The sequence below is a fragment of the Pipra filicauda genome, unplaced genomic scaffold (assembly GCF_003945595.2).
Source record: "Pipra filicauda isolate LSUMZ 115617 unplaced genomic scaffold, ASM394559v2 scaffold157_size4220110_pilon, whole genome shotgun sequence".
NCBI lineage: Eukaryota > Metazoa > Chordata > Aves > Passeriformes > Pipridae > Pipra > Pipra filicauda.
This window is the reverse complement of record NW_024104073.1, coordinates 1079263-1093139: the sequence shown is the minus strand read 5'-3', so window position 1 is coordinate 1093139 and position 13877 is coordinate 1079263. Positions and strand designations below refer to the sequence as shown.

At 38.0% G+C, this 13877-nt stretch overlaps 1 protein-coding gene across 4 annotated transcripts in view; it reads left to right on the top strand.

Moving 5' to 3' along the window:
• MEI4 (meiotic double-stranded break formation protein 4) overlaps positions 1–13877 on the top strand; it is a 145332-nt gene that overhangs the window by 42196 nt on the left and 89259 nt on the right. Inside the window, exon 1 of one of the 4 annotated variants that reach the window (XM_027711500.2) lies at positions 13051–13471. The exons of the other annotated variants lie outside the window; for them this stretch is intronic. Coding sequence (XP_027567301.2) covers positions 13450–13471 — 22 coding nt within the window. The 5' untranslated portion in view covers positions 13051–13449. Of the gene's footprint in view, positions 1–13050; positions 13472–13877 lie in introns of those variants that run through there. 4 annotated transcript variants of the gene reach the window in all.

The window sequence follows — 13877 nt, the reverse complement described above, 5'->3', positions numbered from 1 at the left end:
TATCCACACTGAACTCAAAAGATGAGGATATTTTTTTAAATGTTCCCCTCGCTGTGACCACCAACATAGCTGACCGAGCTCTCCTACTATAATTAATTAATTTTTTAATTGCTGTAGGTGAAAGGTATATTTAAATCAAAGCCATGGAGGCATGAAGTTCCATAGTCATGTACCATTTCAGTAAACAGCCAGCTTCGTCAGTTTAGATTTAATTTACTCATGAGGAAAATATCAAAGAATCTGGAGATTTTATTTATAAAATCTATGTATAAAACTTTTGAGATAAATGACAAAAAAATCAAGGTACAAAAATATTACTGATTGATAAAAGCCATTGAAATATCCGAAACTCCAAAAATTCTTAGAAGACCGGATTACTTCTAAAAGACTCTTTGCTCAATGAACTAACTTAGCAGTGTTCAATAAAGCTGAAAAGCTACTAAGCTAAGTTAATAATAAGCTCAGTGAATAAAATTAATAACTGTCAGAAACTATCTGCTGTTTTGTTAGTCGGCTTCTTCACAACCAGTCGTAACCAATAGCCCTGGTGTCAGATTGGGAAAACTCTTGGCTGTAGATAGGTGCTTAGAGGAGAAATTTCAATATCAAAATAACAAATGGTTTCCATGTAGATTTAAATTTTCATTTTGTTTCCTCAAATTATATAAGGAGATGGAATTTTATTCCTCATATACCGATCAGGAGCTAAGAAAATTTAGCAACAACAGTCTGGATAGATGATTACACATACTATATTGAGTATTGCAATAGGATGTGGCATGCTGTGTATTGAAAATGACATAAGTAATTAAATCCTTTAATGTTAAATCCCTTATGTTAATCCCTTTAATCCCTTTAATGTTAATCCCTTAAGTAACTTATGCAATTTACTGGACAGTCCACAAGTCAGTGTTTCAAGATAAATATTATATTGTTATGGGTCGTTGAAAAATTTCAATGGTCAGTTCCCTTCTTTTTCTACTACCTTATTTTGTGGTTGTCATTAGTGATATTACTTAAGCCTTTATTGAACTTCCATTTGCCTGTTTTCACTGTGTACATATATTTCTATTCCCAGCAGCCCAGCACCCACAAAATAATATGAATACTGTTCTCTTTAAAATGTAGTGTCATTATGAATACTTTCTCAAGCACACAAAAATTGCTTGGATTCAGAGGCCAGTAAATATGGAGTCAAGCCAGTCTCAGGCGCTATTATCAAAAATTTCTCATTTTTCTACTTAGGTTTGTACATACATAGAGGTATATGATTGTGTTGTTCATAAAGAGTACTGGGATCACAGCCTGACTTTTTAATTTCTGCTGGTTTTATAACAGCATACACTTCACTTCCTCATCTTAGAAAAATAAGAAAGTAAAAGAAATAGAATTGTATTTTCTGTTCATCATCGTTCAGTGTACAAAGTGCTACTCTGATATATTTGAAGTTCTACCTGAAAATTTAGCACTGAATGGTTATTGAAATATTGAAATAACCACAATAACCACACAGAACACAAAAGAGAATTCTATTAACTCAATTATAATGGAAAGACAGGTGTCAAGCACCAAAAAATCCCACAAATTATTAATTATTCCTTTAACATCATCCTGTTCTATCAGGTAGCTGTTAGAGTAAATTATCTCCTTATCAGAGGAAATACCAAGCCAAATGCTATTACTCTACCTTCTGATTCTAAAATGTCAAAATGTTTTATTCCAATAACTTATCTGAAGTTTTATTTTTCATTATGCTTCTTTGTATGTCTTAAGAGATTTATTTTCATGAAACCAATGGAAAAAAAAGAGGACAGCAGGAATAAAAGCTTGAAGTCAAGGCAAAAATAAACTATCTATAGTCATGCATCCCTCTGTAAAAATGCCAGATATCCTTGACACCAGGAAAATTGACTGCTTTGTGTGACAAAAAGGATATAGAGGAGGCACTAGCTCACTCGCAAACTGTATGGGCTTTCATTGGTGATATCCAGTCTTCTCAGGTCAGTGCAGCAGGAAGTCCAGCTGGACAGAAGCTGCAGTTCCAGCTGCAGATCCACATCTCTGTGTCCTCTGACCTGGTCACTTTTGTCACTGAAACCTTCAAGGATGTGATCAGCATGATGTAACTTGTTCTGCTTGTTTGGAGAGGTAGGACAGGAACAGCATGTCCTACCTGAGGCTGGTGCAAATAGTATTTGTCTCTTTTTTTATATCATGATTCCCTTTCATCACCCACTGATTCAAAGAATGCAATTAGACTAACCCTAAATATGAAATCACTCCATATTACATCTACGAACAGAGGATGGACGTTTTTCAGGTGTACATTCCTCTTATTAATAATATCAATAAGCAAAATCGGTTGTCTTCTTAGGTAGGTTGGGGAATACAAGCAACTGTTCATTATCTCATTTACACAAGTACTCTTTACTCAATAGGCACATATTCTTTTATCCTCACCGCACAAACAAGACAAGATTGATGGAGCTCAAAAGAAACAGAGACACACCCAGAGGGACTGCAGATATTTACCTGATACAATTTACCTGATTTTCTTAAGCTACTTGCTCACTTGAATTCAAACCCATTCATAATAAAGAATAAGCAATTCACCAAACTTTGAGATTTAGACATCAAAACAAGTCCATTTTATCTAAGTAAGCTGAAAGGAAAATTTCACAGTCTGTGGCACTTTAAAAGATAGAAATCCTCCTTTCCTTTGCCCTCCCCCAGACGCTTACACCTTGTCTCCAGGAACGCATTACAGGAGAAAGAAACTTGTCAATTATCAAAACTTTTATCACTAAGATTGGGATTAGATAGAGAATAGAAAAATGTTTCAAAATTAATGCGGTAAAGAAGTATGGGAGTAATAAAAGAAGCCTTATGCTTCATTTTAATATTTCCTCATTTTTGTTATTGGTTTGCAATATCAGCATCCTATTAGAGTCTAAGCTAAAAATAAGACTTCAGGATAATGGATCTTCCTTTAGGCACCAGTTTTTGAAGAGAAAGGGACAATTTAATATTCTAAAGTCAGTGGAAGTGTGTGGGCACTAAGGAAGAGGGGCTTATCTGTAGATTTACTGTGAAACAATTACGCTCCTGTAAGCTCTAAATCCCTCTCCTACTCACAATTAAAGGCATAGATAACTTTCTAATGTACAGCAGCTGACAGATCAGATGATGGAAAGCCAATATCTATCATCCTCTGTTTACTTCTTACTTTGTATGGGGAAAATCAGCCATATGAAGAATCCATCTGGGATAAAAAGAGCTTGGCTAGCAGTGCATAGTATGAAACTGTTTCATCCATCAACTCTCTCCAGAAAGACAGGATTGGATGTTTCATTTGCAGGGCAGAAGAGGAGACACTAAAGGAGGAAGCAATCAGTTCAATAACAAAGGGAAGACTCCTTTCAAGCGGAATTTCAAGCTGCTGAATATCTTTCTGAAAGGCTCTGCATAGCTCCTTAATGGTTCTTTTGTTTGTCTTCAGAAAGGCAATTGCCAGAAAACTTAATTTCAACTTGCAAGCTTTCATTCATAGAGAGAGCAGTGCCAAAGAAAAGGGAGTGAGAGATTAACAGGTACAGTGAATCCAGTGGTGAAGACTTCCTTCAGAGTTTGCATATAGAAACTATAGAAACAGCCTATAGAAAACTCCAACCAGACCTGGCAGAATCTTTAGCACTTCAGGAACCTCAAAATTTGACCTGCTGTGTTTAGCTGTAAAGCTCTTCCATCCAGCTTTTAAACAGTTAAAATATTTCTTTGTACATCTAAATCTCATTTATTTCACTAGTAAAATTAATCCAATTCACCAACAAAGCTTGCTTTTAATGCACATTACTGTTGTCTTCTGGCACAGAAAAGTCCTGCTGAATCTAAAGCATCCTATGACTCTCCTAAAATTCTTTGGAAGCAGAGAGACTTGCCCACTGTAGAAGTGGGAATTTCCTAAAGAATCAAACTGTATGGCACCTGGATTGTCAGCTTAAGTACTTCTATAAATCTCTTCTGTGTCCTTATTTTTCCAATTAAACCCTTATCTCATGGGATGTAAAAGGAAGACTGGGAAACTCTGCAATTAGGAATCCAAATAAGTAGTTTGGCTTACCTCCAAAATACCAGTAAAAAATCCCCCATTTTCATATTACTTTTCAAATTTCTGTATCCTTCCTCCTCCCCTTCTCTGTTAATTTCACAGGAGCTTCCTGGCTGATCCTTACTTGTCGTAAGGATTTTGCAAGTAATTTGCGTAAGGGGAATTTAATTAAGATGACTCGTAATAGCTCACTTTTGCTAACTCAAGCACAGCATCGCTTTTGCTAACTCAAGCACACCTCCCTGGTTGAGGGAGGTGATTGTCCCACTCTGCTCTGCACTGGTACAGCGTCACCTGGAATATTACGTGCAGTTTTGGGCACCACAGTATAAGAAAGATCATTTATGGCACTAAAGAAGAGCTCAACAGTGTCTACAAGCTGAAACAACACACAATGGAGAAAATGCATGCCAGAAAGTAAACTCTAAAAAATATTCTAGCAGTCTTTCCCACTATGCTGTATGAGAGACAAAACTGGGCTAGATGGACCCTTGGTCTCACCTACTGTGGTGTTCATTTTGTTTTCAACTGATGTGTGCTTCCCTCTTTGGTGTTACTCGCTACTTGATTTAGTAGATAGAGAGACCCAGGTGAAATGCATTGATTGACAGTCTAAGGAATGATCTGTGGGACACTGGGATCATCTCTTTGGCTCAGAATTGACTTTAAACTGAACTAAACTCCCAGAGCATTCACACAGTATATCTCATTTGTTTTCCACAAATAAAATATAAGTAGCAAGGACAAGCTCATCTTCATGAATATTGGCAGAACAATTTTTAGCCCTGAGAACAAGTGTAGAAGTAATTACTTAGAAGGAAGAGTGGGTTTCTTAGCATACGAAGGAACACCAGTGGCAGCATAGGTTTCATTGAATTTTGACATTACGTCAAAAACTCTGAGCAGTCTGAAGCACTTAAAGTATTATTCCTTGAAGACATTTAATAGCAAGAAATAGTGTTCTGAGGGGTACCTAAATGAACATTTCAAATGAGGAAACAAAGACGAAAGCATTTGTTTTTTTACTTTTTATAGCACCTCACTTGCAATGACCATAAATGTGATTGAGAAGGTATTTAATTTCTATTATGACATTTAGAGGTTTAAGAACATGATCTGTTGTGCTAATATTGTTCATGTTTGTTCACTACCCAACTATGAATTATTATCAAAGTGTAGTAAAAATCCAGTCTGGCTGTTTCTGAGTTATGGAATATAAGCAGACTTCTGAATAATTTGAAAAATGTTTAGGTTGCCCTTTTACACTCCAATTCATGTAAATTTTAACTTGACATATACCTGCCTTGGGCATGTTTGAAGAAATCTGGTTTTGAAATTATCAAGTTAAGCATCTTAGAACTGTCTAGCTCAATCATAACTGTGCCACATTGCATATTTATTGACAACCACATTTTCTCTTCAGAGAAATATGTTCATATGTGCATGGCTCTCAATGTAATCATGCACATATCTGTGTGTAGGATATGGCAATAAAGCATAAATAAAATAGTAGGGTTGAAGAAGACAAGAAAATTATAAAAGCTATTGGAAAACAACTTCCCTCCAAATGCAAGATGCATGGGAATACAAGAAGATCACCTCCATAAACACATTTCTCGGTCCGTAGATTCTCACAGATCAGTGCAGAGCAAAACTTCTGAATAAACTTCAATTTAACTTTCTTATAGACCTTAAGGAAATTATATATATATATATATATAGCACGTATATCAAGTATCACATGTACTCCACAGACCTCATATTTCTTTATTCTTGGATATGAATTATCTAAGGAACCTACACAAGAATTTCACTCTGTTGACTTGCTGTTTTTTCTTCCATTGCTTCCTAAATTCTTCAGATATCAATTTATACAGTTAATCAAGCTTATAGTAGAGAGCAAATGAATGTTACACCTGAAAAAAAGAACTGTGCATTTATTTTACATAACTAAAAAATCAAACTGTGAATTACTTCAACAAAAGTCTAGAATTTAGTTAGAACTAAACTAAATAGAATTAAGTTAGAAGTGAATTTAGTTCATTTTATGAACTACATTTATACAGTAGTTTTCATGGAATTAAATTAAGTGTCCTCCCCTCTAACAAGGGTTTTAGTGTTGTAAGTCATGACAACTATGTGTAGTTCCAAAAGTGCATATATAATAAAATTTATGTTCACTTTCATTGCAGCCTATTCCTTCTAATCACTTGTTTTCTTAATAATTACAGCATTGGCAATCCTGGTTTGGTTTTTGCGGGGTGAATTTTTTTGTTGTTGTTGTTGGTCTTTTTTTTTTTTAATATTATTTTCTTCTGATGTTTTCTACGCATTCAGTAGAAACATGATTAAAGACAGCACACATTTTGGCAGATGGGTGATTGCCTCTTAAATCCTCCTATGGAATGGGTATTTGTGGAAACTTATGGGCACATGCAATTTTCTCCCCTTAAAATATGCACAGCCCAGCCTTTGTGGTTCTAATCTGTAACCTGAGGCCCACATACAGACCTTTGGATTTCTGGACAGCTGCATCAGGATGTAACTTGTACGGATTAATTTGAATTTTAAATTGTATCACTTGAGTCACACCATGCAACTTTTAAATAGCATCTTCATTTATATCTACTGGTGCTCACATTTGTACATCACCACTATTTTATTTCAGCCATGGGAACCCTGGTAATGTGACCCTCTCCTGCTTTAAGCAGATGCTCTTCTTCTCCGCAGCAGCAGCCCAGCTGCCGAAAGAAAGGATTTATGTCAGGTCCACTGCCCTTCCCTGATGGACTACAGGAGTCACAGGAAGCACAGTATTGATTGGAACTTCTTTGATCTGTTAAAATTATGTTCAACCCTTCAGCTGTAAAGCTGAGTAACCACGGACCTAGGATATGTGATGGGATTTTTCTTAGGGAAGGAAAGTTGTACGTAGAAGAGACAAAGTTTTATCTTTGGAAACCAGTTATTATAGTTAAAATATATTAATCAGGTAACAAAAAATTACTTTCTCTGCCTCTTTACCATAACCTGGTCACTTTGTCACTTTGTATCTAGCTATGTGTCTATTCTATCCATCTGTCTAAATGCATACACATATATATATTTATATATATACATATATTTATATATGTATACTTCTATATATGACCAATTCTATTTACATTGCAAATTGCATTAGAAATTCATTTTACTAGTCTAAAATATCTAAGTTTTTTCGAGGAGAGTTTTTTCGTTCTCCAATCTTCTTTACATAGCTGCTAGATACAAGGAATTCTGGGCTCAAAGAATCTATATTTTTAATAATTTAACCTGAAGCCTACATTTCACACCAGGAAAAATGAATGAATTAATGGTTTAAGCTTGTTAAACTCAGTGGGACATGTTAGAGCAAACTGACAGAACTCTTTTTAAGTCAATGAAATGGTGACAATTTACACAACTTAGCAGATGGCCCTCCCTCTCCTCACCTACAAGAGCAGTACAGTACAGCTGTTTTAAGGGGAGAAGTTAGTGTAACTTTGAAGATCAAACTGGACTGCATATTAAGCACTAGTTATGTGTGCAGACAGCCTGACAGGCCAGTGCATGACCTGGATAGTGCCACAATATAGCACAGGTCCATAAAACAGCATCCCTGTTGCTATGCAGTGCAAAGACTGGATATTTTTTAGCAGGAGACTTCTCAGCACTACTGCCAAGGACCCTGGGAAGGATGAAACCAACTAAGGCAGGTGCCAAGCAAGGAGATTCCTGAATGAGTCAAAATTCTTACCCATGGGTAAGACTGCCAGACCATATGCAATTTTCCACAGTGTAGATAAGAGCATGCGTGTCCACATAGAGGTCACAACCCAGAAAACCTCTCCTGACTTTAGGCCTGGAATAGTAAAAATTTTACAAAATACAGGTAGTAGCTACTCTAACCAGCTTCTGTCCAATAACCCAGTGGTCAGAGGGCTCACCCACAATGTGGCACACATACTCCCCTTGCTTCCAAGTCAGTGTTCAAGCCCACCTCTCTCACCTTGCAGACCAATTCACCAGGTTGCAGTATATCTTCAGGTGGCAGGTCAGAGCAGAACATTCTGAGTTTGGTATGTTTTGTTTTGTTTTGTTTTGGTTTGGTTTGTTTTGGTTTGTTTTGGTTTGGTTTGGTTTGGTTTGGTTTGGTTTGAAGGAACTTCTGGAGGATGTCTAGTCAGTCCTATGTCCCACTTCAAGTAGGACTATCATCAAGACCAACACTGCTATTACAGCTCTTCCATCAAAGGAATGACTCTTTGGCTGAGACAGCATAGAATCATAGAATCATTAAGGTTGGAAAAGACCTCTAAGAACCTCGAGTCCAAACATTAACCCAACACTGCCAACTTCAACACTAAACCATGTCTTGAAGTACCATATCTACACATTATGTGATATCATATATAACCTCTCACATAAAGGTAATTTGGTTTCTTATCTGAAAATAGGGCAAATTTCTGTCTGAAGAAAAATACCTAGTGCCTGGAGCAGGGAATCAAAACTGGAGCCCTCATCTTCCTGCCAGGTAATTGCTCTTTCACCATATTAAAGCTCCCTGTAGCCTAAAGTCTATTTAATGCCATCCAAAGCTGATAATTTTTGGCAAAGGTAACCGAGACAAACCTCTTCCAGAACACCACTGGGATTGCTGGGTGCAATGTTCCTGGGGGAAAAAAGGTGCAAACTTCCCCCAGGAAAAGAATTTACTCTGTATCCTTCAAGCTCTGAACTGGTTAGACAGGTGAGGAGCTAGAAGCAATAGCACAACAAACTGTGCCTTAGGTGGGCATCTGGTACTTTTAGTGTATGAAGGTGAGTGAGTATGCTACAAGAAATGAAACTCATTTCATCAAAACTTAAGCCTGACTCAGCTGAGTCAACAGAAATAAATGAACATTATAACCCATGATGCAGCTGACACCCAATGCCTGCACAGAGGAATGCCAATCAAAATGTCTCAGGATTAAATCAGAATAATGTGGACATTTTAATGCACTCAATTTCCTATATGATGAGGCAGTTAGGGAGAGCTGCTCAGATGTTCTTTGATTAAAGTTCTGTGTTTAGAAGTATAACCTGAATTTTCTGTATCCTAAGTTAGCTATTTCATAGCAATTGCCTGTTCATCTCTCTGCTTTTTTATAAACTTCATGAAGAAAGCCTTGTGGAACTACAATAAAAAGTACTAAATTAAATGAAAACTCTTTCTATATGTCTTTGCTCTAATTTTTCTTTATTCTCAGACATCTGTTGACCTATACAGAGAAATGTCTCACAACACTGTTTTGTTACTCTTAGATAAATGATGAAATGTAAATGCAGAAAATTATCTGCTATATTGTCACATTATTTTTAAACATCATTCTGATTACTTGCTAACATGTTTTTACCCTTTTTCTTACCTGGTGGTGTGGGAATCTTTTCCTATAGATTTCCAGATATGAAATTCTTCGAGGGAAAGGTTTTATCTTTCTTTATGTATACTATAAAGAAAGGAATGGAAACTGTTGTTACTAATTTTATGTAAGTGATGACATTTAAATAAAGCACTGTAAAGTACCTATTCATAACTGATGTATGTTGCCTCTTAACGGTAACAAGTTTTTATTATTTCCCTGTTCTCCTCATCTTATGCCTAACTTTTTATATTGTTTTTGTAGATTGACATTTTCATTGCATCAGGCCCTGAAGTGTGATCCTTTTTTCCTCGTGGTAATACTTTGTTTCCTGAACAGAAACAAAGAATTCATTGCATAACTCCCTCAACATTCTAAATCAGATGACTTGTTTAGAATTGCAGATTATGCTCAAAGGGACTGCTTGAGCCATACTGGTGTCATCAGAATTACATACAAAATTGAGCCATCACGAACACATTATAATCTGTTTTGAAAAGAGCATGATGCTGAGTAATGAAGAATCATGATGCCAAAATTTTTTATTTTTAATTACATATAGCCCTGTAACACATGGAAAAAAGTTCAAATGAGAAGACATTGATGCTCCTGCTCATGATTTTCACGTGCTCTTCTCAAGACACTATTTCTAGCCCCACATCAACTAAACAAAATTGCAACTGCAATAGTTGAGACAGCATATTTTATACGTGTTTTCAGACACTTCCAGCTCTCAGGTAAGTAGACATACATTAAAAAATAAAGATGTCTTATGAATTCTGACAGACTGTAGTTCTCCAAATGAAAAAATATTCTTTCATGCTCAAACTGGTGTTGGTACTGCAGGCATCCAGTAAGAGCAGGGAGTGCATGTCTGACAGTAATGTATTTCATATTACTTTTAACAACTGATTGAAGCCTGTGTTTCTGGAGTTTGTTCTCAGTTGATCACTTAGTTGTTGGAAATTATTCAGCACGTGGATTGGTTAAATACTGAGAATTCATGACCTCTGATGTAATTAAACACCTGCACTGCTTTTATGTTTAATTATTAATAAAACCAGCTAATTATTTTGTATGACCTTTTGCAACAAAGGTGTCTTTTGACTCTTCTTGAGATCAAAAGACATCTTCAGAAACAGAGATCAAAAGAATTCATGTGCAACTAGTAGAATCAGCTTCCTTCATGAAGTGCAAAAAGCTTATTTCAAATCGAAGCTTAATTTCACTGTTGTTTCAATTGGGATTACACACAGTGTTAATCACCTCATGTTTGGACATAAAAATGGGAATAGTATCTTATTTTTTATTTATTGGATATAACATGAATTTGCACATGTGCACAAATACATGTGCACAAACGCTTTGCTCATTTATTAAAAAGTAATGTTAGATTATGTTGGTTGGACATAATGAAGAATTTCTTCCCTGAAAGGATGCTCAGGCATTGGAATGAGGCGGTGGAGTCACCGTCCCGGGAGGTGTTCAAGAAACAACTGGATGTGACACTGCCATGGTCTAGTTAACAGAGTGGTGATCGGTCAAAGGCTGGGCTCAATGATCCTGGAGGTCTTTTCCAACCTTCGTGATTCTATGATTCTATGTAATCACTAGGAATATTCACTGCATAAAGCTAATACAAGTTCTATACATTATTTTTGAAAAGTGTTCTTCAATAAAACAGGAGCACACATCTCAGTGATTCGGCAGTTGATTGTGTTCTGATTTTCCTGCTTTAAGATGAAAAGTCCTTAGAGTTGCTCTGTTAATGGCAAGGGGAGACACCAGATTTTTTTCACCTTGAAAATATTGGGATAGTCAACATATTTTAAAAACAAACCTAAAACCTGTGATAAGGTGTACTTTGGTTGATATTCTGAAAGTTGTACACAATAATTTTGCAAGTTTAAGACACATTCTTTTTAACGACTACTAGTTCCAAATAAAAAAAAATTTAAAAAATTAAAAAATAAAAGGACTTGTCCACCTAAAACTAAATTTACATGACTCTTTTTTTATTTATGCAGTTTAAGTACAAAATAATCAAGTGAAAAACATCCTTCCAGGCAGCTAATAGTAGAAGGCCTTGGGATATTTAGGTGTCTCTCAGTAAGCTTACAATTGCAAGCAGGACTGGGACTCTCAGAAAAAGAAGAGCCACTTTCTTTTTCAGACCAGTAATAATGTTGCCTCTGTCTAATTCTGTTTTTTAGATTCAGCTGTCTGTATACAAACCATAGCTTTTCAGGTAAAAGCACTGATGCCTCTGAATCTTTTATTTCAGTCTCAGTGGAAAAGATTATATGAAAACATGGACATTCCGATCTACAAAATGCCCGTCCACTTTGCAAAGCATCTGCATCACTTACATGCACAGAAGATGCACAGAAAATCATAAAATGTAGCTGCTGCTATGCCACTGTAATGGAAGACTAGAGAATATTTTGTTCTTTTTCCCCCTCTTGGGTTTCACTGAGAAATAAGTAGTGCTGTCAGAATGAAGAGAGTCTCTAAATTATTCAGTCTAATTTATCATTTGAAATCTAAAATGAAAGTTCCAATGTGTTAACAATTTTCAGTAGTTGGGAAGGTAAATTTATAAAAGAAAAGAAAATTAAGTACATTAGTTTAGAGGTTTACAACTATGTATATTGTTTTTGAACAAAAGAGCATGATAAAAATAAAGCTGTTGAGATTATCCAAGAACAAGAAATGGGGGTAAGAATTTTAAAAGTACGTATTGTTTGTCACATCTGAATACTTCTGTGTTTAGAAAGATCGATCCCCCTCTACTTAAGATCTTGACATACTGTGATGAGACTAACTGCACCTAATGCATCTTGCTTCATTACTTTCTTACCTCTCCTCCTGTCTTCCCTCCTCAGTCTCCTCAACATTAGTAAACTAACTAATGTTAATTTACTCAGCCTCCTCAACATTAGCCTCCTCAGCACTAGTAAAAATTTCTTAGGGCTGTCAAGCATTAAAACAGGCTGCCCAGGGAAGTGGTGAAGTCACCACTCCTGGAGGTATTTAAAAGACTATAGATGTGTCACTTAGGCACCTGGTTTAGTGGTGGACTTGGCAGTGCTGGGTTAATGGTTGAACTCAATGACCCTAAAGGTCCTTTTCAGCTGAAATCATTCTCTGATTCTATGACTTTATAGACTCCGTTTCTGGCCAAGAAGCCTTAACACAGCCTTTTCAGCACAGTTTGTGTAGACAATATAATTTTACATACAAAGCTAATTTCTTAACTTATGAGCTTTGATCACAGTGTTTCAGCTAAAAGGCAGCTTCTATTTCCAATGTACTGCTGGAAAAATACTGTTCTGAAGTTTTATGATCTCATTTCCTTTTAAGATATCCAAACAAACAAACAGTTTAAAGAGACCTGTATTGGCCCGCAAAACACTTCGAGAGACCTGCATGCAATTTACAGCAGTAAAAAGTGTTCAAGCGCGGGGGCCCTCTCAGGTGACCCAGGGGACGGTGAGCTCTGACAGACACCTCGCCCCTCAGTAGGCGAAGCCCAAGCGCCCGGCGGGTCCCGGGCTGGGCCCGCACCCTCCTCAGGGCCACACCGCCCAAAGCCTGCCCGCGGCTGCAGCCCCTCCTTCTCTGGCGGCACAAGGGGCCTTCACATGTCTCCTGCGGGGCTCCCTGGCTTCCTCCTCCCTGCACATTCCCGACTGAGGCGGCCTTCGAGCGGGAGGCGAGGCCCAGGCCGTAAGCGCTTCCAACACCCGCACGAAACACCCGTGTGTGGCCGAGATCGACACGAGTGGGACGCAGAGGGCCCGCACCGAGGAGCTCGCACCACAGCGCCTCGGGGCTGGCGCTGTGCCTGATCCCAGATCCCAGCCGGGGCGGTGAGCTCGCATCCCACTGCCCGGGCCAGCAGGCGCTGCCCCCGCCATGGCGCTGGGGGCCGCGGCAGGTGGGTCGGGCCCGAGGCTCTCGGGGCTGCCCGGGAAGGCGGTGAGGGAGGGTGACAGAAGGCTCCGGGATGGAGGCAGCAGCCTGAGGAGGTGCCCCCACTCGCGGTGTCAGCGAGTGCCTCTGGCCTTCGGGGACATCCCCCTGTGTAAACTCCGCGCCCAGGGGTGCGGGTCTGGGGGCTGCCTGGAACACCCCTTGGTACTCCTGGTTCCCCTGGGACAGTTGCCTGGCTCTCCAGGTGGAAGGCCTTGCATGGCAAGCCTCAAATGTTCGAGGAGCAGTTTCCTGAGGAAAGGCTGAGTTTATTTGGTTTATTTGGAAGGAAATGGAAGCCTTCCCATGGAAGTTGCACTGCTTTGGTTATTAATAATGAAGAATATCAGCTATGAGTGTCTTCTCTCAAT